Source organism: Amblyomma mixtum, chromosome 2, assembly GCF_055824585.1.
Source record: "Amblyomma mixtum isolate Tamu chromosome 2, ASM5582458v1, whole genome shotgun sequence".
Lineage (NCBI taxonomy): Eukaryota > Metazoa > Arthropoda > Arachnida > Ixodida > Ixodidae > Amblyomma > Amblyomma mixtum.
In genome coordinates this window covers 105,101,329-105,124,871 of record NC_143013.1, presented here as the reverse complement: position 1 = coordinate 105,124,871, position 23,543 = coordinate 105,101,329, and the positions used below count along the sequence as shown (strand labels likewise).

The 23,543-nt window shown below is 50.3% G+C and overlaps 1 protein-coding gene, 4 non-coding genes and 1 pseudogene across 5 annotated transcripts; all 6 read left to right on the top strand.

Moving 5' to 3' along the window:
• Positions 1 to 4,804: 4,804 nt before the first annotated feature.
• TRNAS-AGA (transfer RNA serine (anticodon AGA)) lies at positions 4,805 to 4,886 on the top strand. The gene has a single exon. It is a non-coding gene; the product is annotated as a tRNA-Ser (tRNA).
• A 441-nt stretch (positions 4,887 to 5,327) lies between these two features.
• TRNAS-AGA (transfer RNA serine (anticodon AGA)) lies at positions 5,328 to 5,409 on the top strand. Its single transcript has one exon. It is a non-coding gene; the product is annotated as a tRNA-Ser (tRNA).
• Positions 5,410 to 10,313: 4,904 nt separating this feature from the next.
• Positions 10,314 to 10,395, top strand: TRNAS-AGA (transfer RNA serine (anticodon AGA)). Its single transcript has one exon. It is a non-coding gene; the product is annotated as a tRNA-Ser (tRNA).
• Positions 10,396 to 10,520: 125 nt separating this feature from the next.
• On the top strand, positions 10,521 to 11,718 carry LOC149360394 (uncharacterized; annotated as a pseudogene).
• A 4,335-nt stretch (positions 11,719 to 16,053) lies between these two features.
• On the top strand, positions 16,054 to 16,135 carry TRNAS-AGA (transfer RNA serine (anticodon AGA)). The gene has a single exon. It is a non-coding gene; the product is annotated as a tRNA-Ser (tRNA).
• A 954-nt stretch (positions 16,136 to 17,089) lies between these two features.
• Positions 17,090 to 18,007, top strand: LOC149360392 (uncharacterized). The gene has a single exon (XM_089569269.1). It carries the CDS (start codon positions 17,090 to 17,092, stop codon positions 18,005 to 18,007), a length of 918 nt encoding a protein of 305 aa, XP_089425395.1.
• The last annotated feature ends 5,536 nt before the right edge of the window (positions 18,008 to 23,543 follow it).

Genomic DNA, 23,543 nt, shown 5'->3' with positions numbered 1-23,543 from the left:
GTTTTCTTTTGCGTGTGCATATCTGCTTTTGTAGCCCTTAGAATGCTCGTTTAAGGTGCATGAACTTTCAGCCTGTATTCTGTTTTACTTGCTTCATATTGCAGATTTCTCAGGGCTGGAGAAAAAAGTGGCCATCATTATATGCATGGCGCCGTAGTGTTATGTACACTGTGTATTAAATGGTGCATACGTTTGCGTCTGCTGTTTGTATTCATTCAGATTCATTCAGATTTGCGCCGTTGAACGTAAGTTTTGTTCGGCATGGACTTTCAATTCGGTCTGTATTGTTTTCCTTTGACTGAAGCATGAATGCATTTTGATTGTGGTGGAGTATGGTGCGGACGCTGGCATGGACGACAGGATGCAATTCGTGCTAAGAGCACAGCTAGTAAACTGAAATTACTTCTGTATGGCGCTGCTATTTGCTCTTATATGGGCCAAATCGGGGGACTTTTTGAGTTCATATTTCCTTTGTGTGCAAAATGCTAGGATATTTCACGTAAACGGATAAGTGCAGAACGGCCGAGCCAGCACGCATTCAGACGAGTGGAAAGGTGGATTACACCACCTGTAACGTAAGTATGCACCTGAAATTTGGCACATATGTGCGCTTGGATGCCTGCAGGCTGCACGAAAAAGGAGGAATAATTTTATTGAACCAGAGCCGAGAAATCGAGCATTAACCTTTTGGGGCTTTCCATGGGACGCACAACTTTCTGGACATTGCTAGTTGTGGGGACGTATTTTAGATGTGTTCGGGAAAAATGAACACCTCCTGGGGAGATTCCAGATGTCCCGATGGGTCATTTTTGGGAGATTTTGAGGAGATTTTGTGTTTGTTGGGCTGTCGCACAGGAGAGCGGGTCGCCAGCTGCTGACTCATCTTCGACGCCTGTGGAGACGCCCAAAAATGGAGCGAGCCCGCCCGTGCACGTGGACGTGGAACGGAAGGCGGCCAGCGAGAGGCACGACGACAAGGCCGACTCCCGCATGAACGTCGGCGTGACTACACCTGCGAAGCTTACGCACGCCGAGACCAAGGCCGACGGGGAGAAGGCAGCAGAGCCCAGCGTCGAGGAACCGCCGACAAAGACGCCCCAAGCACGACGCCCTAGCCTGAGACCGCGCCCAAAAGTTCCGCCTGAGAAGCGTGGCGGCGACAAGGCGCCTCCTGACCAGGAGCACGTGCTCGCGCCGGAGGACACCGGCGGCGACGGCAGCGTCTAGCGACATGCTAGGCGCTGGAGCTAAGCACCGTGCTTTCGGTCTCTTCTTCCTAAGTTAAAATGGCTTCTGCAACTCCGTTTAAAGTCGCCACCCTAAACGTCAGAGGCCTGGCAGGGAAAAGAAAACAAAGCCAGCTGTACAGACTTATAACGGAGCAAGATATTGATATACTGGCAGTGCAGGAGACTAAAGTCGATGGTGAGGAAGAGACCGGGAGCATGGTGCGACGTTTCACATCTAGGTATTTTGCCGTCGTTAGCCATGCTGTAGGTACATCGGCTGGCTGTATTCTTTTTGTTAAGAAGTTGCCGGGAATAGAGGTACACGGTCATCATTCGTGCTTGTCAGGTCGACACGTGTCCATCGATTTTTCGCTCTGTAACATAGACTGGCGCATTGTTTGCCTGTACGCACCTAATGTGGTTGATGACCGAGCCGCGTTTTTTGAAAGCGTCGAAGAACGGCTTCGCACGGACAGACAGCTGATTGTTATGGGCGATTACAACTGTGTTCTTAGTGCGCGCGACAAGACAAGCGTCCGAGGTTTCCGAGATAAAAGCACCGAAGTGTTGTTACGAATGATTGTCAACTGCAACCTCGAGGATGTAGCAGAGTGTGTTGAAGGAACGTGTGCTGTAAGGTACACACGATTCGAGGGCACAAGTCACGCACGGCTAGACCGAATTTATGCATCCGCGGAAACTGTACCTAAATGCAATAGTTATGTAGCTGCCGGTTTCATTTTCTGACCACTGTTTGGTTCAATGCTGCATAGGTTTCATTAAGAAGGGGAATGGTTTTTCATGGGAAATGTGGAAGTTAAATGACAGGCTACTCCAGGACGAATTTTATAACCGAGCTGTAAGGGAAGAAATAGCAAAAATAGAAACAAGTAGTAACATGAGGATTTGGCAGCAGCGGGAGCTCACTAAAGAAACTTTAAAATTAAAAGCAATAGAAAGAGCCACCTGTATACGTCATGAAGCAAAAAAAGAGGAAATGGAGCTAAAGGCACTGCTTCAGAAGATGATAAAACAGGAATGCCGAGCGCCTGGTGAATGGATAGAGGATATAAGAAAAACCAAACAAAAGCTAGAGCTAATCGAACAAGAACGTTATAGGTGAGCATTGGTGAGGGCAAGGGCAGAAGACATGGCTGCGGGGGAAGCGCCAACGAAACGAGCGCTTGGTTTAGAAAAAGCCCGGGCCGAAAGAAATCACATTAACGAAATAGAATGGGGAGGTGTTTCAAAAACAGACATCGATCACATCAAAGCAGCCTTTTTCCAGCATTACCAGGCGCTCTTCGCAGGGCATCCGGTAGATGTTATCACATTTAAGAAGGCGTTTCTAGCCGAGATGCCGCTTCTGGATGACGAAACTAAAGACAGATTAGAGCAGAAGATAAGTCAAGGGGAAGTTGAGCAAGCAATAGACAGTTTAAACCCTGGTAAGTCGCCTGGACCGGACGGGTTCAGCGCGGCATTCTACAAAGAATTTAAAAGTGTAATTTCCCCGGTCTTGCAGGTAATCTTTAATGAAGCCTATAAAGTAAAAGCACTGCCTCCGTCCTATGGGTCGTCCCATACTGTGCTGATTCCCAAGACTGACGACATAGACAGATTACGAATGGTAACAGCATACCGACCCATAGCACTCACTAACGTCGAGTACAAAATTTACATGAAAGTTTTGGCACGAAGGTTGCAGACCGTGATTCATTTAATAGTTGGTCCGCATCAGACCTGCGGGATTAAAGGGCGGTCTATTTTTACAAATACTCACGTTGCGCGCAGTGTCTTAGAAACCTGTGATGACACTAATGGTCAGGTGGCTATCCTCCAGATCGATTTAGAAAAGGCTTTTGACTGCATTGCCCATGAACTTTTGTTTTCACTATTAGACCATGTTAATGTTGGTTCTGTTATCCTCGAGGGTGTGGCCCTGGCATACCGGAACTGCACGACGAGATTGATCGTTAACAAGAGTCTGGGGGCTCCCATTAGCGTGCAGCGTTCGGTGCGCCAGGGCTGTCCCCTCAGCCCCCTTTTATTTTGTATTTATGTGGAGACCCTTTGTTTAAAGATACTGAAAAACAGGAGTATTAACGGATTCACTTTACAAGGAGCCGAAGTTAAGCTCTTAGCGTACGCTGATGACATTGCTGTGTTTTCCGTTGACGAGGGAGGCATAAGCGAGGCCGTTCAATGTGTACGAGACTTCAGCCAAGCTACAGGAAGCGGGGTTAACTTGTCGAAGTGCCTCGGGCTGTGGCATGGCGGGTGGGCATCTACGCCTGAGCGGTTTGCCAGCGTTCCTTGGACTACGAAGCCAGATATATACTTGGGCGTTCCACTCGCTGCTTACCGTGACAGTGAACAGTATTGGACAGGACAGATTAAGGAGATACGGGAGAGAGCGGATAAGTGGAAAGGAACGACCTTGTCCATTTTCGCCAGAGCCACTGTTTGCAACTTGTTCTTTATCAGCAGGCTCTGGTACGTCATGCAGGTGTTGCACTGTTCACGGTTAAGCATTCAAAAGCTGCACAGAATTTTCGCCATCTTTATCTGGTCGTCTGAATGGGAGCGCTGCAGCCGGACCAACCTGTTCCGACAGGTTCAAGACGGCGGGCTGGGACTGGGCCATTTGTTTTTGAGACAGCTGGTCAATCGTTTTTTGTTTCTTCGGGACACAAGAGACCCGGTTTTGCGTACCGTATGCCAAGTTAGGCTGCGACATCTGCTTCCAGAGTACATAGTCGGAACTGCTGAGGTTTACAGTAGGATCACCGGTTTATGCCGGGAAATCGTTGTCAGTGTAAGGTTTCTTTCGGCGCGGTTTTCAAATGACTTTCTGCGATTGTGAAACGAAAGAAACTGTACCGTGCTTTGTGCGATGTAGTTTTCCCGGTGCCCTTGTACAGGGCCTTGTACAGTGGAGGCCAAGGCAAAGATGTTTTAAAGAGAGTTAAAAACATGCAGGTGCCATCAGGAACAAAAACCTTCTTTTTTAAGCTGCACACCGGAACCTTACCGGTTAAAAAATTTTTAGAGGGAAAGGAATTATTTTTACCCAGGGGATCTCACTGTTGAATTTGCAGAAACCCGGAAACAATAGACCATGTATTTTTACACTGTTGGGAAGGGGTTTATTTTTGGGATGTATTGCAGCGAACCTCAAAGAAAGAATTTCCACTAGACCCGTATGGCATTCGGTACTTATCTGTTGAAAATGAGGATGGGGTGCCTTTCGACTTAATAATGCTGACAGGCCTCCAGTGTATATGGCGCTCCAGAATGGCAGGCTGTCATTGTGACAGAGACGAGAGACCTGCCAGAATTTACTTCCGCGAAAGTATGGACATGTTTCTGGCAATTCAGAAAGCCGCCGCGGAGCCTCCAGAGTGGCTCTGAAGACTAGAGCCGCTCTGTACATTGCGTGAATTTTAATTTGACGAAGCCAGATTCATGCTGCCTGACCACGAGTCGTATGTACATAGCTTTACTTCAGTTTTGTTGATTGTTTGCGTTGTCAAATTTTCTGTGTCGAAGCCCGGCAATAAAGAAAAAAGAAAGCAGTCGTGGCCGAGTAGTTAAGGCGATGGACTAGAAATCCATTGGGGTCTCCCCGCACAGGTTCGAATCCTGTCGACTGCGCTGATCTTTTTCTTTTAACGACTTACTCAGCGCGAGCCGGCAGCCGCTCTCCTCGCCGCTGCCGCCGCACTGAGCAGTCGTGGCCTGACTCCTTTTGGAATACGCTTCCTACCATGTGCAGAGCCAGGTGAAGTGCCTTGCGACCTGCTAATGTTGCTCTGCCTGCACAGCCTATGGCGTACGCGAATGGATGTCAGGCATGAACATGTTGTTGTGAATCCGGCTCATCAGTATTTCATTGAGAGCATCATGTATACTCAGGAAGTTTTCGGACAGCAAGCTCCTCAGCCTGAGTGGCTGCCTGTCCTCGACCAACTAAAATCATTTAACCCATTTTATCATCGTGCGCTAGCTAGAAACTGACCTGTGCTTTTATTGTCATGTCATTGTATTTTTGTTTTGTTTGCCCGGCCAAGTCGGTAATAAAGAAAAAAAAAAGGAGCAGTCGTGGCCGAGTGGTTAAGGCGATGGACTAGAAATCCATTGGGGTCTCCCCGCACAGGTTCGAGTCCTGTCGACTGCGCTGATCTTTTTCTTTTAACGACTTACTCAGCGCGAGCCGGCAGCCGCTCTGCTCGCCGCTGCCGCCGCACTGAGCAGTCGTGGTCGCATTCTACTTCCGGCTACCGTTCGGTGAGGACGCAGAATCATGGGCTCCAACGGAGCAGCGACAGCGGCCCTTTCCGGCCGCGGTAACAGGATTGAACACGCTGAAGATGAGTATCAGATTATTTTGCCGACTTTGCCTACAGGACGTGTTGTTCTCAACACCGTTTTTTTGCACGCTGACGTGCGAATGCGACCGTACAAGGTCGAAGATTTCAGGGATGCTCTCGCTAACGTTGGCGCGCTCCCCGACGTGGTAGCGTTGGGGGCGTACCATATCAACCACGTATGGGCGGTGACTTTCGACTCTGCGGATGGTGCGAAGAAATTGGCTGCGCTGAAGGAGCTGAAGGTAAAAGAACGCCGCTGTCTGATCATCGACCACGAGGACCAGCAGCTCAAGTTGCGGCTCCACTGGTTGCTGCACGGCGTGCCCGATGAAGATGTGCGAATGGCTTTCGCGGCGTACGGAACGGTGACGCGGGAGCGTTGGCGCGTCGAAGGCGTCAAGGAGAAAGGCTCGACAACGAGGACCATTCTTCTGAAAATGAAACCTGGCATGAAAGTGGACGACCTGCCTCATCAGGTACGAGTCGGCGGCGAATTGGCCCTCGTCGTCGCTCCTGGACGCCCAATGCAATGCCTGCGTTGTCGCGGCACAGGACACGTCCGCCGCGAGTGCAAGGTGCCCCGGTGCTCGAAATGCCGGCGGTTCGGCCACAGTGACGTCGAGTGCGTTCGCACGTACGCGACAGCTACAGGGCCTGTACCAGCGGACGAGCCGGCTGATTTTACCATGGACGTCGTTGAGGCAGAGGATGCGGCGAAAGGCACTGAGTCAGCCGAAAAGGGCCAGCCAGTGACGGCCTCTTCAATACCTGGCAGCGGTGACGCCAAGGACAATTGTCCTTGGCGACGCAACCAGAGAGGCGGAGGGCGCCGAGCCGTCAAGGAGCGCGGATAACCCAGACAAGTGCGGCGCACACACTGCTAGCGTCACTGCAGCAGCTAAGCGACCCCACGACCAGACTGGCGGCGATGGAGACAAGGTGACAGCAACCAGCGTCGAGGAGCCGCCAGCGAAAACGGCCCAAGGGCGCCGGCCCAGTTTCAAGCCGCGGCCCAATGTCTCGGCGGAAAAGCGGGTCGACGACAAGGGGCCTGTGCAGCAGAGCCAGGCTCTTGCACCGGATGGTTCTGGTGGCGGCGACGGCGTCTAGCTGCGTGCTAGGCGTGGGCGGTAAGCACCGATCTCTCGGTCTCTTCGCTACCTATAAAAATGGCAACTGCGCTTACGCTCACGGTGGGTACGCTCAATGTGAGGGGTCTAGCCGGTAAAAAGAAGCAGAGCCAAGTTTACCGCCTCCTAACAGACCGTGGGATTGATGTTCTTGCTATCCAAGAAACAAAGTGGAAGGGGACTAAGAGACCGGGATTTTGGTGCAGCGTTTCACGGCCAGATATTACGCAGTCGTTAGCCACGCAAATGGCACATCGGCCGGATGTATTATTTTTGTTAAAAAACTGCCGAGTCTTGAGGTGCAGGCGCATTTTTCATGTCCATCGGGTCGATGTGCAGTGGTGGACTTTCGTTTCGCGGGTGTTGAATGGCGATTCATTTGCATTTATGCGCCCAATGTACTGGAGGATCGAGTTGTGTTTTTTGAAAGTATCCAGCAATATCTAAGCACTGAAAAACAGGTAGTTCTTCTGGGTGATTTTAACTGCGTTTTGAATGCTGATGATAAAACCAGCACACGTTCCCACCGGGATGGAAGCACCGAAGTTTTGTGTCGATTAACAGATCTTTTTGCCTTGGAGGACGTGGCTGAATGTGTGGAAGGTACGCGCAATGTTATGTTCACGCATTTTCAACGCAGTAGTCATGCTCGTCTCGATAGAATGTATGTATCTTTAGATCTGGTGCCAAAATGCCATAGTTATGATGTTGTGCCCGTGATTTTCTCAGATCACTGCATGGTGCAGTGCAATATAGGAGTTAAAAAACGATCTAGTGTATTTAAGTGGGACTTATGGAAATTAAATAACCAGCTTTTACGGGACGAAACATTCACTGAGATCGTAAAAGAAGAAGTAAATAAAGTAACGCGCGACGGCATACACGTATGGGGGATTCAATGGGAAATTTGCAAACAACAAATTAAAATAAAAGCCATCGACAGAGCTAGCTGTATAAAATACCAAGAAAAGTTACACGAAGCACAATTAAAGTCCCTGCTTGACAAGTTATTTGCGGAGGAGTGCAAATCCCCGGGTATGTTCTTAGACGATATCAAAAAAATCAAGCAAAAGATAGAAGTGATCGAAGAAGACCGCTATCGAGGGGCGCTTGTACGCGCGAGAGCCGAAGAATTTGCTGCTTGTGAGACGCCCACAAAACGAGCACTGGGATAACTGGGAATAGAAAGAGAGCGCGCACGGCCAAATAACGTAGCAGAAATTGAGAGGGGAGGCCAAACGGTGAATGACAATGATGGTATCGCGCAAGCCTTTTTTGATCATTATCAAATGCTTTTTGCCCGGCATCGAGTAGATGTGGCACTGTTCAAAGAAGAATTTTTGGAGGCTATGCCTCGTGTAGCCGATGAAGACAAACAAAGATTGGAGCGGGCGATTAGTGAAGCCGAAGTAGAACTGGTCATAGATAAATTGAACGCGGGAAAGTCGCCGGGACCTCACGGGCTAAGCGCGGCGTTTTACAAAACGTTTAAGAACGATTTAGCACCAATACTAACCGCTGTGTTCAATGAAGCTTATGAATTAGATTCACTTCCCGCATCGTACGCGTCATCTCACACCGTACTTATTCCGAAAACCGAGCAGGTAGAAAAATTAAGACAGGTGTCCTCTTACAGGCCGATCGCTTTGACAAATGTGGATTTTAAGATATACGTGAAAGTTCTAGCGGCCAGGTTACAAACCGTAATACGGGTATTAGTTTGCTCACACCAAACATGCGGGATAAAAGGGCGTTCCATTGTTAATAACATCCACAAAGCAAAGTGCGTGCTGGAGTGCTGTGATGCCACGCATGACCGTGTGGCAGTCCTCCAGCTCGACCTCGAGAAAGCGTTTGATTGTGTATCCCATGAACTTTTGTTTTGTGTTCTAGACCATATTATTGTCGGGTCCGTAATTAGTGAGGGAGTTGCCATGGCGTACCGTAACTGCAGTACAAGGTTAATTGTAAATAAGAAGCTGGGGGCCCCCATAAGCGTACAACGTTCGGTGCGCCAAGGCTGCCCCCTCAGCCCCCTGTTGTTTTGTATATACATTGAAGCACTGTGTTTAAGAATTATTGAAAACGATTCAATTCATGGTTTCCGAGTGCAGGCAGCGGAAGTGAAGTTGCTTGCATACGCAGACGACGTCGCTGTGTTTTGTTCCGATCAGAGGAGTATAACTCATACGGTCGACGTTGCAAAACGCTTTAGTGCAGTTACTGGAAGCTTGGTGAACTGGCAGAAGTGTCTTGGATTCTGGCACGGAGATTGGCCATCAACCCCAGAAACTTGCGCCAATGTCTCATGGTTGACAGCACCCGTTAAGTACCTGGGCGTTCCGCTGGAATTTTATCAAGATTCTGAGCCTTATTGGCGAGAGCAAGTGAAAGAAACGCGAGAGAAGGCAGCAACATGGAAAAGCGCCCAGTTGTCTATTTTTTCGAGAGCCACAGTTTGCAATCTTTTTCTGATAAGTAAGCTGTGGTATGTAATGCAAGTGTTGCACTGTTATCGGTTGAATGTGCAAAAGCTTCATCGTGTGTTCGCAGTTTTTATTTGGGCCTCAAGTTGGGAGAGGTGTAGTCGGTCGAATCTCTTCCGGGGCGTCAAAGTAGGCGGACTTGGACTCGGGCATTTGGTTTTGCGCCAAGTTGTAAATAGGTTCTTTTTTTTACGGGATATTAAAGATCCCTTTCTTCGCACCATGTGCCAAGTAAGGCTCGGGTGCGCTTTGCCGGAGTGCGTTGTCTCAACACAACAAATGACTGGACGAACTTCAGAGTTTTTCAGAGAGATTGTCCTCAGTGTTCGATTTCTCACCGCCCGTTTTTCATTAGAATTTTTAAGCAATGTTAAGAGGAAAACGTTGTACAAGAGGCTATGTGAAACTGTTTTCGCAGAACCTATGTACAGAGCCTTATTCACTGGAGGCCCAGGCAGCGATGTCCTTAAACGAGTTAAAAATATGCATTTGCCGTCCGGGATAAAAACTTTTTTTTTTCAAGCTGCACACAGGCACTTTGAGTGTCAAATCATTTCAACAGGCTAAGGGGCTTTTTCTTCCATGGGGATCACTTTGTCTAATATGCAAGCAACCAGAAACCATAGATCACGTTTTTCTTCATTGTTGGGAGGGAGTTTATTTCTGGGACGTCCTGCAAAGGACCTTAAAGAAAGAATTACCGCTGCACCCTCAAGGAATCAGGTTTCTGCCTACAGAGAACGAAGGTGGCTTACCAGAAGATCTTATCATGCTTTTGGGCCTTCATAGTATATGGCGCTCTCGAACGGCGGGGTACCACTGTGATAGGGTGGCTAGCCTAACTGTGACCCGGACGCGAGGCCGGCTCGAATGTATTTCCGGGAAAACATCCACAAGTTTTGTGAGATACTGCAAACAAGATCATGTGTTCCTGAGTGGTTGTCAAAGTTAGAACCTTTGACGCATCTCAGAGAATTTTAGCCTGACAACGCCTAACCGAAGTGGGTTTTAGGCTACTATTGTGCCAGATTTTGTGATTGTTTTTGGTGAATGTTCTCTGTTTGACCTCTGTCGAAGTCCGGCAATAAAGAAAAAAAAGTCGTGGCCGAGTGGTTAAGGCGATGGACTAGAAATCCATTGGGGTCTCCCCGCACAGGTTCGAGTCCTGTCGACTGCGCTGATATTTTTCTTTTAACGACTTACTCAGCACGAGCCGGCAGTCGCTCTCCTCGCAGATGCCACCGCGCTGAGCAGTCGTGGCAGAGGATTCTGCTTCCGGCCACGCTCGTGAACGGACACAGGATGCAGGGCTCCGTAGGAGCGGCTTCAGCGGCCCAGCAGGGCCGCGGTAACAGGATTTTTGATACTGAAGACCCGGAATATCAAGTGTTGCTGCCTCAACTGCCGACAGGCCGTATTATTTTAAATACCTTTTTTTTGCATGCTGATGTGCGGGCCAGGCCGTATCGCGTGGAGCACTTCCGCGATGCGCTGGCGGGCTTAGGCCTACTGCCCGATGTTATCGCCCTTGGGGCGTATCAGATGAGCCACGTTTGGGCAATCACCTTCAAGAGCGACGAAGGCGTCAAGAGGCTCGCAAGCGTCAAGAACATGAAAGTGAAGGAGCATCGCTGTATTGTGGTCGACCCAGCCAACCAGGCGGTGCAATTGAAGCTGCATTGGATGCTGTACAACATGCCTGACGACGACATACGGACAGCCCTCTCACCTTACGGAAAGGTGATTGACGTTTGCCAGGAGAAATGGCGTGTTCACGGCGTGCAAGAAAAATAATCGTCAACGCGAGTGGTGTCCTTGGTTCTGCGGACGGGTCTCACCGTGGAAGACCTGCCCCACCAACTTCGTATCGCCGGTGAGCAGACCTTGGTTGTTGTCCCTGGCAGAGCACCGTTGTGCTTGAAATGCCGAAACACCGGTCATGTTCGACGTGACTGCCGCGTCCCGAAATGTACGCTTTGTCGTCGCTACGGCCATGACGAAGCGCAGTGTGAAAGGACGTACGCGTCGGTAACAGGACCGGCGCCCAAGGAAGACGTGGCGGACCTTTTCATGGACGAGGCTGACGTCGCTGAGGCCTCCCGCACGGAGAGTCGGCCGTCGGACACGGCCGTAATTAATGCCGTCTGAGCATAGCGCTGGCCTACCGAACGCGGCTACAGTGCAACCTACTCAGCAGAAAACTCAAGAGGAAAGGCCAAGCGATGAAAATGTGAAGGAGTTGGCCACCGAACCAGCCGCTACCGAGGTGGATGCAGCAAAACACGCACCTGGAAGCGATTTGATGGACGTCGCAGAATCGGGTGTAAGCAACGCGGCGACAAAAAGGTCACGGGACTCAGCCAACAACCAGCACGAGAACCTTGGCAACGAGAGCAACGATGAACCCCCGACGAAAGCACCGGTGGGCCGTCGGGCGCCCTTCCGTCCGAAACCGAACATTCCGCCGGACAGACGGCCGGCGGCAACACCGCCTCCGTAGGACGTGGCGCCTACTGGGGCGTCCAGGCCAGCGTCGTCAAAAGATGGACGCCTTTTCAGAAGTAGCCACTGCGTACACCGCAAAGGTACGCGTGGGAATTGTGCTGCCAATTGCTTACTTGTTGCAAAGCGCTAATATCAGTAGTTACCCAGAGGTACTGTGCGAACGGTGTGCTCTATAAGATACATGGCTCTGAGACTAGAGACAGCATTAAGAGTTGCCACCTTGAATGTTCGTGGCCTTGGAGCACGTAGGCGACAGTATCAACTTAGTCGCCTCTGTATGGAGAAGGAACTCGATGTCATCGCGATACAAGAAACTAAGGTCGAGACTCAAGAGCAGACCGATCGCATGGTGATGCCTTTTACCGCGCATTATAATGTGTGTGTATGCCATGCTAATGGCATGTCAGGCGGGTGCGCACTGATGATACGGAAGAGTGCTGGCATTATTGAAGAGAGTATGACTGTTTGCCAAACTGGCCGCATGCTTATTGTAGATTTTTCTTTTTCTGAATCCTTGTGGCGGATCATATGCGTTTATGCTCCTAACAATGTGAAAGACCGAATGGTATTTTTTGAGTACATGGAGCAGTACTTAAAGTGTGATCGCTTTGTCATATTTCTCGGTGATTTTAACTGTGTGTGTTTTGCGGAGGATCGATTCAGAGGTGCACATGTTCGTGACAAAAGTGCTCTCCTTTTGAGCTCACTAATTGAGGAGCACAACCTAGAAGATGTGGGCCGAGTCTTCACTGGCGGTATGCTTCCGCAGTACACACACAATCAGAGAGAGAGCCGAGCAAGGTTGGACAGAGTGTATATTTCACTAGACTTGATGCCCCTATGTAACAGTTACAGTGTCACACCACTATCATTCACAGATCATAGCTTGGTGAGCTTCGCACTCGGGAAAAAAACTAAGACGACACGATTTAACTGGGACATGTGGAAATTCAATGAAAAGCTTCTTGATGATGAACTGTTCTCAAGCAGAGTTAAGGGAAAATTAACAGAGATGCTGACAATGAAGCATGAAAACTTTCGGACTGCATGGGAGGAATTTAAGAGCCAAGTTAAGCTCATTGCAATCGAAAGAGGAAGCAGCCGGAAGCACGAAGAACTGCAGAAGCAAAAAGAGCTGCAAAGGGAACTGGAATTTCTTTTAAACGTACAAAACTTTGACCACGATCAATTGGCTGAGAACGTGAAGAAAGTGAGACATGAACTAGAAGTTATCGATACAGAGCGATACAAGGCTGCAGTCATACGTTCTCGTAGTGAAAAGTTATGGATGGGTGAGGTGCCAAACAAGCGCGCAATGAGCGATGAAAAAATTACCGACGATTACGTTACTTCCTAATGCGAAATTTGAGCGCAGCAAATAAGCTGTTTCACCTTTTCGATAGTGAGTCAACCCCAGCTGCGGAGTTGGTTTCAGGGACAACGCCGCCGATGCCGACACAAACAATATGATACCCTCGCTTCCGCAGCGCTAAGAACCAGGTCTAGCCGTGGGAAGGTGGTCACGTATTCGTCGACGTGCCGGGGCCTACGTGAAATAACCGGCGCCTCGGCAACTGAAGAGCACCCTATCCGCCACACAAGAACAGGGGGGGGGGGGGGGGGGACCCTTTCCTTCTCTTTCTGCATGGCGGCGACGGTGTTCTATGCAGTCACGTTATCTTGATCTCTAGCGGCGTCAGCGGCATCCAGCGGTATCAGTTGGTCGCTGCTAGCGCTGGGGGGATGAAAGGGGGGCGGAGCTGGTTACGAGGCCGACAGGGGGGGGGGACCCTTTCCTCCTCTTTCTGCATGGCGGCGACGGTGTTCTATGCAGTCACGTTATCTTGACTCTCTAGCGGCGTCAGCGGCATCCAGCGGTATCAGTCGGTCGCTGCTAGCGCTGGGGGGATGAAAGGGGGGCGGAGCTGGTTACGAGGCCGACGACGACGCGAAACCCAGGAACGGACGCCAAAGAGCTGCGCTCTAAAACGGCAGGCGTCAAGAAACGAGATCAAGCAGATACGTTTCCAAAATGAAGTGACGTCAGATCCCGCGGTGATCGAGAATGCTTTTATCGACCATTATCGGGATGTGTTCGGCAATGTCACACGCCTCGAGCCAGGCTTCGACAGCGATTTCATGATCGGAATGCCAAGACTGGATGACGATGTTAAGGACAGCCTAGAAATGCCAATAAGTGTGAGCGAGATCAAAACAGCGATAGAGAAGCTGCCGTCGGGCAAATCGCCAGGGCCGGACGGCCTAGGCGCAGCTTTTTTCAAGAATTGGCGTGCATTTTGCATAAACTTCTGTCAGAAGCGTATGAATTTAAAAAAGTCCCTCCTTCATTTCGTACATTACACACAGTGCTGATTCCAAAAACCGATGATCCGGAAAAGCTCCTTCTTGTAGGCTCATATAGACCGATATCTCTCACCAATACAGACTACAAAATTTTTATGAAAGTCTTAGCTGGACGATTACAAGTGGTAATTAAAGAGCTAGTAGGGCCACATCAGACGTGCGGCATTAGAGAGGGCACAATTTCAACGAACACCCACATCGCAAGAAGTGTACTAGAATGTTGTGATGCCCTTGAGGGTCGAGTGGCCATGTTACAGCTTGACCTTGCGAAGGCCTTTGACCGGGTCTCGCATGAGGTGCTTTTCAGTATACTACAGCACTGTAATGTTGGGAGCATAATTTTAGACGGTGTCAAAATGGCTTATGAAGAATGTTCAATGCAGATTATCATCAACAAGTGCCTTAGTTCAAAGGTGCTAGTCCGCTCCTCTGTGAGGCAAGGATGTCCCTTGTCTCCTCTACTTTTTGCCATATACCTCGAACCTTTCTGTAGGGCAGTCATCCTTGATGCAAACATACGTGGTTTTAGGCTGCACGCCGCTGAAGTTAAAATGCTGGCTTATGCAGATGACGTTGCAGTCTTCTGCGAGGACAGAGAAAGCGTGCTAGAGGCTGTGCGCATTGCCAGAGATTTCTGTTGCTATACTGGGGCCCAGATTAACTTTGAAAAAAGTGTGGGAATATGGCATGGGAGCTGGAATACGACACCCGCCAATTTCACGGGTATAGAGTGGACTTCAGTGCCTGCACGGTATCTCGGGGTGCCCCTTCAGCACTATAGAGACTCGACGCAGTTCTGGAGTGAACAAACAGAAGAGTTGAGGGAAAAAACAAAAGGATGGCAGGGTCGCGGATTATCGGTGTTCGCGCGTGCGGCAGCGTGCAATGTTTTTTTGATTGCCAAAGTGTGGTATATGATGCAAGTGTTGTTCATGCCTCGTATAAATGTGCAAAAGATGCACCGAGTGTTTGCCGTCTTTATCTGGAACTCCACTTGGGAGCGGACCAGCCTTACAAACCTTTTTCGCAAAGTTCGCGATGATGGACTAGGGCTCTCACACTTGTTTATACGACAGATCGTATCGCGATTCTTCTTCCTGCGCGATGAAAGTAACGATTTTCTCCGTACAGTCATCCAGGCGAGATTGGCGAAAACACTGCCTGAGTTTGTTGTTTCCACATCCAATGTTGCCAGTATAAGAGTGACCGGCTACTACCGAGAAGTAGTTGCTTCCTTTAGAATACTTTGTGCACGTTTTTCTTTGGAGCATTTGTCCTCAGTGACAAAGAAACAACTGTACGCGGACTTAGTTGACAGCATGCTGCCCACCCCATTGTATAGGACGGTGTACTCTGGAGGCTCAGGTAAAGATGTACTGAAGCGAGTCAGAAGGATGCCTTTAAGACCGGCGGGCAAAACGTTTTTCTTCCAGTTGCACACAAACACACTCCCCGTTAAAGTATGGCTGGAACAGAAAGGAATATTCGTGCCTTGGACAACCGATTGCTTACTGTGTAAAAAGCCGGAAACAATTGAACATGCCTTCATTGAATGCTGGGACGCAGTCTTCCACTGGGATATTTTGCAGCGCACTCTAAAAAAAGATCTCCCCATAACACCCTATGGAATACAATTTCTGCCAGTTGAAAGCGATCAAGGGATACCTTTTGATATGTTCATGGTCCTGGGCCTCCACAGCTTGTGGAGGACGAGAATGGCTTTTCGGCACGCAGATGCAAATGTGCGATCTACGCGCGATAACCTAATCGAAAGTGTTTCATATATTAGAGAAGTGTATCGTGCACAAAATGAACCCCCTGAGTGGGTTACCATCCTTGATGACTTGGTGTGTCTGAAGAAATTTTGAAATACCCGCATCGCATGCTAACGTGCTTATTCAGTATATATGTATGTATTCATTTGTGTGACCTGTCACTGTATTAGCCGGCAATAAAGAAAAAAAAAGCAGTCGTGGCCGAGTGGTTAAGGCGATGGACTAGAAATCCATTGGGGTCTCCCCGCACAGGTTCGAGTCCTGTGGACTGCGCTGATATTTTTCTTTTAACGACTTACTCAGCACGAGCCGGCAGCCGCTCTCCTCGCAGATGCCACCGCGCTGAGCAGTCGTGGCCGATTCTACTTCCGGCCACCGAGCGTGACGGGCGCTTGTAGAATGGGCTCCACTGGAGCAGCGATTGCGGCCCGTGCCGGCCGCGGAAACAGGATTGCTGAAACTGCTGATAACGAGTATCAGGTTCTTTTGCCAACTTTGCCTACCGGACGGCTGGTGTTAAACACTGTTTTAGAGCGCAGCTCTTTGGCGTCCGTTCCTGGGTTTCGCGTCGTCGTCGGCGTTGTCGTCGGCCTCGTAACCAGCTCCGCCCCCCTTTCATCCCCCCGGCGCTAGCAGCGACCGACTGATACTGCTGGATGCCGCTGACGCCGCTAGAGAGTCAAGATAACGTGACTGCATAGAACACCGTCGCCGCCATGCAGAAAGAGGAGGAAAGGGTCCCCCCCCTGTTCTTGTGTGGCGGATAGGGTGCTCTTCAGATGCCGACGCGCCGGTTATTTCACGTAGGCCCCGGCACGTCGACGAATACGTGACCACCTTCCCACGGCTAGACCTGGTTCTTAGCGCTGCGGAAGCGAGGGTATCATATTGTTTGTGTCGGCATCGGCGGCGTTGTCCCTGAAACCAACTCCGCAGCTGGGGTTGACTCACTATCGAAAAGGTGAAACAGCTTATTTGCTGCGCTCAAATTTCGCATTAGGAAGTAGCGTAATCGTCGGTAATTTTTTTCTTCATGGCGATGTGCGACGGCGGCCTTTCAAAGTCGAAGACTTCCGCGATGCCCTGGTCAAGAACGGAACTCTCCCTGACGTGATAGCGGTGGGGGCGTACCAGGTTAACCACGTATGGGCGGTGACCATCAGCACTCCCGAGGCAACCAAGCGGCTGCTCGCCGTGAAGGAAATGCAAGTGAAAGGGGGCCGGTGCATGATCATCGACCCTGAGGACCAGCACGTCAAACTACGGCTGCATTGGATGCTGCCCGGCGTCGATGACGAGGACATCAGAACGGCATTTGCAGCGTTCGGAAAGATCACCGCTGTGACCCGTGAACGGTGGCGAGTTCAAGGAATGACTGAAAAGGCCTCTACTACAAGGACTGTTTTATTGAAGATGAAGCCAGGAGTAACAGTCGAAGACATTCCTCATCAGCTGAGGGTGGCGGGAGAGCTTGCGCTTGTGGTTGTGCCCGGTAGGCCAATGCAATGTCTGCGCTGTCGCGGCACTGGACGCGTACGGCGGGAATGTAAAATTCCTCGCTGTCAGAAATGTAAGCGATTCGGTCATGCTGAGGCTGATTGCATTCGCACCTACGCATCGGCCACGGGAGCTGCGTTGGAGGACGAAAAGGCGGAGCTGCAAATGGATGCCGCTGAAGCTGAGGAGGCGGCTAAGGGGGCAGGGGGAGCGGAGAAGGTAGGAGCAGCCACCGTCTCCTCACCTGCTTCCGCGGAGGACACCGAGACGCCCAGCGACCAAGGGAAGGAGCCTGAACTTCCAGGCGCCGCGGCGACCGAAACGGCAGGGGACGGCGGATCTGCAGGTGCTTCAAAAAACGAGGTGCCCGAACCTATGTGCAGCGACGAGGGCAGGGATGACGGCGACAGCCGCATGGCGACCGTTAGTGCTCCCGTCAAGCGCCCTCACAATCTGACACTCAACGAAGGGACCAACGAGACTACCACCAGTGCAGAGGAGCCTCCAACGAAAGCTGCGCAGGCCCGGAGGCCTGCATTCAAGCCGCGCCCCAACGTTTCATCTGAAAGACGAGTCGCCGCAAGTTCACATTTGCGGCAAGGCCACGGCGACCGACCTGAGGACCCTGGCGTCACACAAAGCGTCTAGCGATACGCTGGACGTGAGAGGTAAGCGCCATGCTCTCGGTCTCTACACCTTTTTGTCGAAATGGCTCCGCTATGTTCTCTGAAAATAGCCACACTTAATGCAAGGGGGTTGGCGGGGAAAAGAAAACAGAGTCAAGTATATCGACTTATAACAGACTATGACATTGACCTGTTGGCGGTACAAGAAACTAAAGTAGACGGGGAGGAAGAGACCGGGAGCATGGTGCAGCGTTTCACGTGTAGGTATTACGCAGTAGTGGCTCATGCAGTTGGAACGTCGGCTGGGTGTGTGCTCTTCGTAAAAAAGCTGCCGGGGCTGGTTGTGCAGGCTTATGCAACATGTTCTCATGGACGATTTATTGTGCTTGATTATGCTTACATGAATGTGGAGTGGAGAATAATCTGCCTTTACGCACCTAACAAAGTTGACGAGAGGGCAGCCTTTTTTGGAAAAGTTGAGGAGTATTTCACTGTCGAAAGGCAAATGATCGTCATGGGGGATTTCAACTGTGTCTTGGCTGCGCGTGACAAACAAGTGATAGAATATTCAGAGACATAAGTACCGAAAGACTGTCCGAGTTAGTAGAAAAATGGAATATTGAAGATGTGGTTTGGTTTGGTTTATGGCGTTTAACGTCCCAAAGCGACTAAGGCTATGAGAGACGCCGTAGTGGAGGGCTCCGGAAATTTCGACCACCTGGGGTTCTTTAACGTGCACTGACATCGCACAGTACACGGGCCTCTAGAATTTCTCCTCCAAAGAAATTCTAGCCGCCGCGGCCGGGATCGAACCCGCGTCTTTTGGGTCAGCAGCCGAGCACCATAGCCGCTGAGCCACCGCGGCGGCTGAAGATGTGGCTGACTGTTTAGAGTGTGAGCGGGATGAGCAATTCACGCACTTTCAGCGGACGAGTCACGCACGTCTAGACCGTATTTATATGGCGGTAGACCTGCTGCCAAAATGCAACAATTACAAGGTTGAACCTGTGTCCTTCTCGGACCACTGTTTGGCACAGTGTAGGATAGGAACAGGAAAACGTTACAATGCTTTTAATTGGGACTTGTGGAAATTTAGTGATAAGCTGTTAAAGTGTGAACGTTTTTGTGACAATATAAAAGAAGAAATTGGCAAAGTAGAGACAAATTCAAGACAAAAGTTATGGGAGCAGTGGGAACTATGTAAGCAGCAAATTAAAATATACGCAATTGAAAAGGCTAGCTGCTTGAAAAAAGAGGAAAAAATAAAGGAAAAGGATTTAAGAGAACTGCTGCGGAAACTAATTGAGCAGGAGAGTAAAGCTTCTGGTAAGTGGATTGATGACGTAAAGAAAATTAAACAAAAGCTTGAAGTTATGGAACAAGAGCGTTATCGCGGTGCGCTGGTGCGCGCGAGAGCCGAAGAGGCGGTTTTCGGTGAAACACCAACAAAACGAGCATTGGGCATGGAAAAAGCACGGGCTGAGCGCAATAGGATTGATAAAATTGAATGGGGAGGTGTCGTAGCAGATGACGAAACGCATATAAAGCAAGCTTTTGCTGAATTCTATCAGGCGCTTTTTGCAAAACACGACGTAGACATCGACACATTCAAGGGAAGGTTTCTAGAAGCGATGCCAAGATTAGATGACGAACAGAAACAGAGGTTAGAGGCACCAATTACTGAATCTGAAGTGCAAACAGCAATAGAAAATTTAAACTCGGGTAAGTCGCCTGGACCAGACGGTTTAAGTGCGGCTTTCTATTGTCACGTTGTAGTGACGGCAGTCCAGCGGTCAGGAAGACACCAGAAATACTTGTAAACGAAGCTCTTTATTTGGGCTGACTTGCGCCCGCAAAAGAACTGACTCACTCGGTGGCGGCGTAAGCAACAAGCGTGCTCGTCAATCGTCGAACTATGAATGTCCGCCGCTCGCGGCATCGCTCAATTTAAAGCCGGCAAGGAAACTTCCAGATAGCAGGACAACTTCATCTACAGTATTCTGGAAAAACCTAGATGCAGCCTTTCATGGCTGCGATCAATCGAGATTAGACTGGTCGCTTCTCGCGTCACGAACAGAAATGATAACAGCCCTTTCCTGCAGCCTTGAGCGTGAACGAACACTACAATGATACGTGGCATTACCCCACTACCAAAAAAGTATCGCCTCGATGCTTTAAAATGAAAATAAACACGGAGAATGCTAGCTTCGAGTCCTTTAGCATTCATAATAAGGTTTAAAGGCGGCGGTAAAAGCTTCAAGTCTGGCCGTGTCGTCGTCATCGTCCGTGTTGTAGTTTTCGTCGTCGTAGTTGTCGTAGTCGTAGTTGTCGTAGTCGTAGCTGTCGTAGTCGTAGCTGTCGTCGTCGTGTTCGTCGTCGTAGGGGTCGTGGTCGTCGTAGGGGTCGTGGTCGTCGTAGGGGTCGTCGTGTCGTGTCGTGGCCGTGTCGTCGTCGACGGTGTTGTAGTTTTCGTCGTCGTAGTTGTCGTCGTCGTCGTAGGGATCGTCGTCGTCGTAGGGATCGTCGTCGTAGTTGGGGTATAGTCTTGTGTTTTCGTCGATGGACGGTCTTAGTTCTCACCTCCAGAAGCAACCTCACCTCCAGAGGCTGCTTTATTCAGTTTAACCTTCGGGGGCCGGGGAGCGTCCGCGCACTGCGTAGCCTCGGCTAGGAGATACATAGCGCGGTGACGATGGCGACGGAGAACGAGATGGGCGGCTCGCCGATGAGTATTCTTCCCGACGCAAGAACTCTTCGATTGCGGCTGGTCGCAGGCCAGGTCGGGGTCGTGGGGCGTCGTAAGAAAATCCTCGGATGCCCATTCTCCTGTATGGGCAGTACCGGAGAATGTCACCGGCTTCTCCGCAGTGGAAGCATAGTTGGCGGCGCTGGTCGGGTGTTCTCCACTCGTCGCATTTCCTAGGCCGTGTGCGACGCTCGTGGGACGGGCGAGTTGGGGCGAGAGGGCGGCGCTCCAGCGCAGCTGGCTAATGGCGATAGGGGCTTAGGTGCCGTCGTCGAGGTGCAGGACGGCGCACTGCTGCGGCGTAAGTCATGGCTCGAGGCTCCAAGAGGCTGCGTGGTAGACTGGAGTCAAGTCCTCCGGTGAATGACTCGAAGGGCCGGCGTCGCGACTTGCTGGGGGTGTCCGGTACATGGAAGGCTACCCAGCACCTCCACCAGATGACACGTTGTAGTGACGGCAGTCCAGCGGTCAGGAAGACACCAGAAATACTTGAGGAGTTTTTTTTCGAAATGAGCCAAATCCACAAACCGAAAGTAACGCAACCCCAACTGTAGTGGCAAGCTAAGCCAGTCAACTTTCCTTTAAAAAACAGATCAGAACAAAATGGGTCAAATCACACCAACTGAGCTAGCCCGCAGATCACGTTTCAAATCGAAAATGAGCCAAATCCTTCCACTGCGTGGATCGAAATGAGCCAAATCCGTTCAACCAATAGGAGACTGACCCGGAGACCAAGTGATTCAGCCAACATGGCAGCCTCCTTGTAGGCTCGTGCCGGCGGTGCTCGTGCGTGATCGCGCGGATGCGTGGTCTGTTTCGCGAGCTCCTTTGTTTTTTCAAGACTTTTGCTTTGATGGACTTAGTTCCGAATGGATTGCGACGGGTATGAAGAGGTCGGTGAACGTTCCCTGGAAGGCGTACTGTACGGAAGTAATGAGATCAACGTCCAACCTGCCTTTCAAGATTACTGAAACGAAGGTTTTTTACATTCAGAGAAATGTGACAGGCCGAAGCCCTCAAATTAGAGCCGAACCCTACTACAGGGTTTCGGTGTCTAATTTTGTATCGGTCCTAAAGAGGGGAAAGACCCTTGTACAAACACCGAAACAGTGCGAGCTGTATGCACACCACCTCAACGAACTGAAGGTGAGAGACGTGACCAACCTTCTGGTGACTCACTTTGGTGTGTCAAGGAAAGAAAACGAAGAACTTGCGTATTTTGAGGCTGCCTTTCGTCGCTGTCAAGAAAAGGAGCCCATGGCAGATTGCGAAGAAGGCTGCTTATGCTGCCAGGAAGACAGGCCTGCTATCCATGTATGAGTGTAAAGCGCGCGTGACGCATACTTGTAATTTTTTTTTTCTGCTGAAGTCACAGCACAAACATTTTTCCATATTGTTTTGAATGTAACCTGAAACATACTGCAGTAATAATAAAGTTTCGAGATGAAAGCTGAGTCGAATCTAATGCTTCGCTTCGATATGAGCCAAATCCAATGTTTCCATTGTTGTATAGGCCAAACTATGCACGTAAATTTTTGGCAATTAATGCTGTTCGACTGCTCTATCTGCCCCATAAAACTTGTGAGGTACTGGGTTGAATAGCAGCGCATTCCTTTCAGACAAGAAATTATGGCCTTGTTCTAAGTTTCTGTTTTGGTGGATCTGGCTCATTTCGAAAAAAAACTCTTCACTTGTAAACGAAGCTCTTTATTTGGGCTGACTTGCGCCCGCAAAAGAACTGACTCACTCGGTGGCGGCGTAGAAAGAGAAGTTTATTTTTTTCTGTTTTAACATAGAAAATACAAAACAAAACAGATGAACTTAATGCTCTGATCAGTCAAGCACATGCTCAGTGACGCAGCACTGAGCACGTCAGTAATGCAGTAAAAATGCCGATACTCGACCGCCGCGCAGGACGATAAAGTATGTCGACCATTTGCGCAAGAACTCAGCCTCGCTCATTGACAGAGCGTCCATGCATGCTTGTTCAAAGAGGCGCGTGCGCAGGCGCTGCAACATTGGGAACATTGTTCTTTGCGGACGCCCATTTAAGGATGCCACTCCACGCTGCCGCCACAAAACGAACATGCCGACACACAAGAGCATATTTTGAAACACTTCGGGAGAACTAGTGCGCGCTTCCAGGCGGGTTAAAAACATGCGTGACACTAATGTCCAAAAGGTGCGCGCAACTACACACTCAAACATTGCGTGCTGCAAAGTTTCAAGCAGACCGCACTGCGGGCATCGGGCGGAGGGCGCCACGCCCCACGCCGCAAGGCGGTCTCTTGTGGGCAGGACCCGCCAGCCTCGCAGCCAGCCGAAGTCCCTGACATCTGCAGGAAGCGTAGCTGAGGTCAGTTGGCGCCAGCGTGCCCGTCTCGTTTTCTGGAGTTGTTCGCGGGTCAGCGCAGCGACCGTTAGTGCTTCACACATCCTGGAGGGCGGGGTTTCATCAACATCCAGATCGGGCACGCTGGCAGTCAACGACGTCAGTGTGCGACGCACATTAACGAAAAATGCCGGCGGCTGCTCGGCTGTAGGGCCAACCACGTGTTGTGAAAAGAACACGTTACGCGCTGTACCCAGAAAGTATGTGAGGAGTGTTCTCCCGGGATAGTCTGGGTTGCGTACAAGATCTCGTACTCCTCGCAAGGCGAGCACATTGCACATGGTGCGGATACAAGGTATACCAAACCCACCCATGTACGATGGAAGGCGCATGAACATTCGTGACACAAGTTCGGTTTTGCCCGCCCAAACGAAAGAGCCACAGGCCGAGGTTAGCCTGCGCGCAAACGTGCGCGGTGGG

Excerpts from the sequence above, each read along its gene's own strand:
- LOC149360392 (XM_089569269.1), top strand. The coding sequence starts at position 17,090 with ATGATCATCGACCCTGAGGACCAGCACGTCAAACTACGGCTGCATTGG.